This window comes from Perkinsus marinus (assembly GCF_000006405.1).
Source record: "Perkinsus marinus ATCC 50983 genomic scaffold scf_1104296931456, whole genome shotgun sequence".
NCBI lineage: Eukaryota > Perkinsozoa > Perkinsida > Perkinsidae > Perkinsus > Perkinsus marinus.
Genome location: NW_003215730.1, coordinates 1 through 1995, shown reverse-complemented (window position 1 = coordinate 1995; position 1995 = coordinate 1). Strand labels below are relative to the sequence as shown.

General features: G+C 50.4%; 2 protein-coding genes across 2 annotated transcripts; both read left to right on the top strand.

Moving 5' to 3' along the window:
- Positions 1–364: 364 nt before the first annotated feature.
- On the top strand, positions 365–796 carry Pmar_PMAR014840 (hypothetical protein; the record flags this gene model as incomplete). Its single annotated transcript, XM_002786318.1, has 2 exons — positions 365–436; positions 629–796. 2 exons carry the CDS (start codon positions 365–367, stop codon positions 794–796), a joined length of 240 nt encoding a protein of 79 aa, XP_002786364.1.
- A 266-nt stretch (positions 797–1062) lies between these two features.
- On the top strand, positions 1063–1852 carry Pmar_PMAR014839 (hypothetical protein; the record flags this gene model as incomplete). Its single annotated transcript, XM_002786317.1, has 5 exons — positions 1063–1154; positions 1201–1294; positions 1393–1527; positions 1582–1692; positions 1751–1852. Coding segments are annotated over 5 exons (534 nt in total), but the record flags the coding sequence as incomplete, so codon positions are not given.
- Between the last annotated feature and the right edge of the window lie 143 nt (positions 1853–1995).

Here is a 1995-nt window from a genome sequence, read left to right as displayed (position 1 = left end):
GTCTCACTGTCGAATTTGATACCGGATGATCTCGCAAACCCATAGTGTCCTCCTCCTTGACGTTGGAAGATATAGTATAACTGCGGTTGAATGATTTTCCTCATCGTCTCGATGGCATTACTCAACTTGGGAGTATGACGGACTCAGCCGACCTTAGTGTGAATAACAAATCAATCGGGGTTGCGATTACGGTATGAACATCGCATTACAGGTGTGCCTCTACTGTGCTGTAAAGTTATGGGCATTGAGAGCATCAGCATGTGTGACGATAGTAGCACTCCTCTGAGTTGTTCAAGATTGCGTTATCAACCTCAACAAGTGGCTCCTCTGATTTGTCTAGTACTATAAAAAGACAGTTGTAACAATGGAGGCGATGTTCAGCATGGCTAACCTCATACCTAAACCTGGTCAGGATGGGCTGTGTCCTGAGGCCGATGTGGGGCTCACTAGTAGCTCTCAGTGATTCCCCATCTGCCGTCTGTTGATCTCCATCATTTACCCAAAGAGAATTCCGATGGTGACATGCAGCAGCAGCAGCACTTCTCTCACGTCCCTAAACCAACTGTGGGCTCTCCCTATTGCGTGAGCGCCTCTCTGTCATCTTACCTCCGAATAAATCCCATCTCAGACACCCAGCAAGATCGTGTGTAAGCTCGGGCCCGCTGGAGAGGTCCTCTTCTGTGCTAAGCATTGTATCGGTCGATACGTCTACTCCCCCAAACCATGTGTGTCCTGCCTCCTTGACGGCCTTGTGCTATTGGTCGTGTTTATTCAGGTCACTACGTTATGTCCTTGAGCAGAGTGTGCTGCCCAGCTCGTGGAGACAAGCCTGACTGCCTGCCCGTCGCTGACCCACGTGTAAGGTTTGAAGGAGTATGCTTTGCTCCTCGATTGTCACATCTGTTTGAATTCATGTATGAGCATCGGGCTCGGCCCCGAGATGGATGTCTGATATTTCTATATCTATGAAGTCGTTGTGTTCCTTAGTAGGCTGGGAGGGTTCGGCGTCGTACATGGTGACATGTACGAGCTATGGCCTATTAGCCCATACCTTTGGTTAACATGTCAACGCGCACCAGCCGGCAGCATCATGCTGATTTTTCTAATTATCCATTCAAAGCCGGGGAGATAGCCTACTGCAAGGATCGACCAGAGTAAGAACCATTGAAGCCAGCTCTTTATGGTCATGTGCTTCTCTAGTGTCGTCGAAGAGGACGGGAAGGTGTTGGAAGCCTACCCAGCGAGGCCTGTCGTCCTTGTACGGGAGAACTCTAGACATGCTCATCATTGGGAGGTCAGCATTGGGCCCATCCTCGAATCGAATAAACTCCGTGTACCTTATCCCGCTCTTTCCAAACGACCATGTTGTCGCGACGTAGCTGTGGAAATCAGGTCATGTTCTTTACGCTGAATGAGAAAGTAGAAATCCAGAGCTTCGCAGCTTCCTCACTACTGCCTTATGAGGACGGTTACTCCAAGTTCGAGTCAGTTAGACTGTGGAATAAACCTAGGCCAGAGCACGAGAAGGTATGTTACTGTCCTTGATGAGCAGCGTGTCGATCTATTCACTGTGCTTGTCAGGAGTATATGGAAGCTGTTGGATGGGAAGTTGAGCAGGGAGTGAAGGCCCACAAGGATCGGCAGGCGATGCCCTCCGGGATGCAACATGTGCTCGAGATGGCAGCCTCTAAAGTGAGCTCAGTACTCCTCAGTGTCCGCCTAGTTATCTGGACAAGTATCGATGCTGTAGGTGAAGTTGGAGGGCTCTCCTGCAGGGCCGCGTGTGAGGAGCAGGAGTCGGAGTTCTTCACGCGGGATGACCCCTCTTGGTGGTCGCAATACATCTCCAAGGGTGAGACCTTCCATGTCAGATCTAAGGAGCGAATATTTCAACGCTAGGTACGTAGTCGAAGTCCTGGTCATTCATGGTCGAGCCCATCCGGCGGCCATCACCTTTCTTGCTGAGCATCCCACCAGGCATTCTAGACGTACACA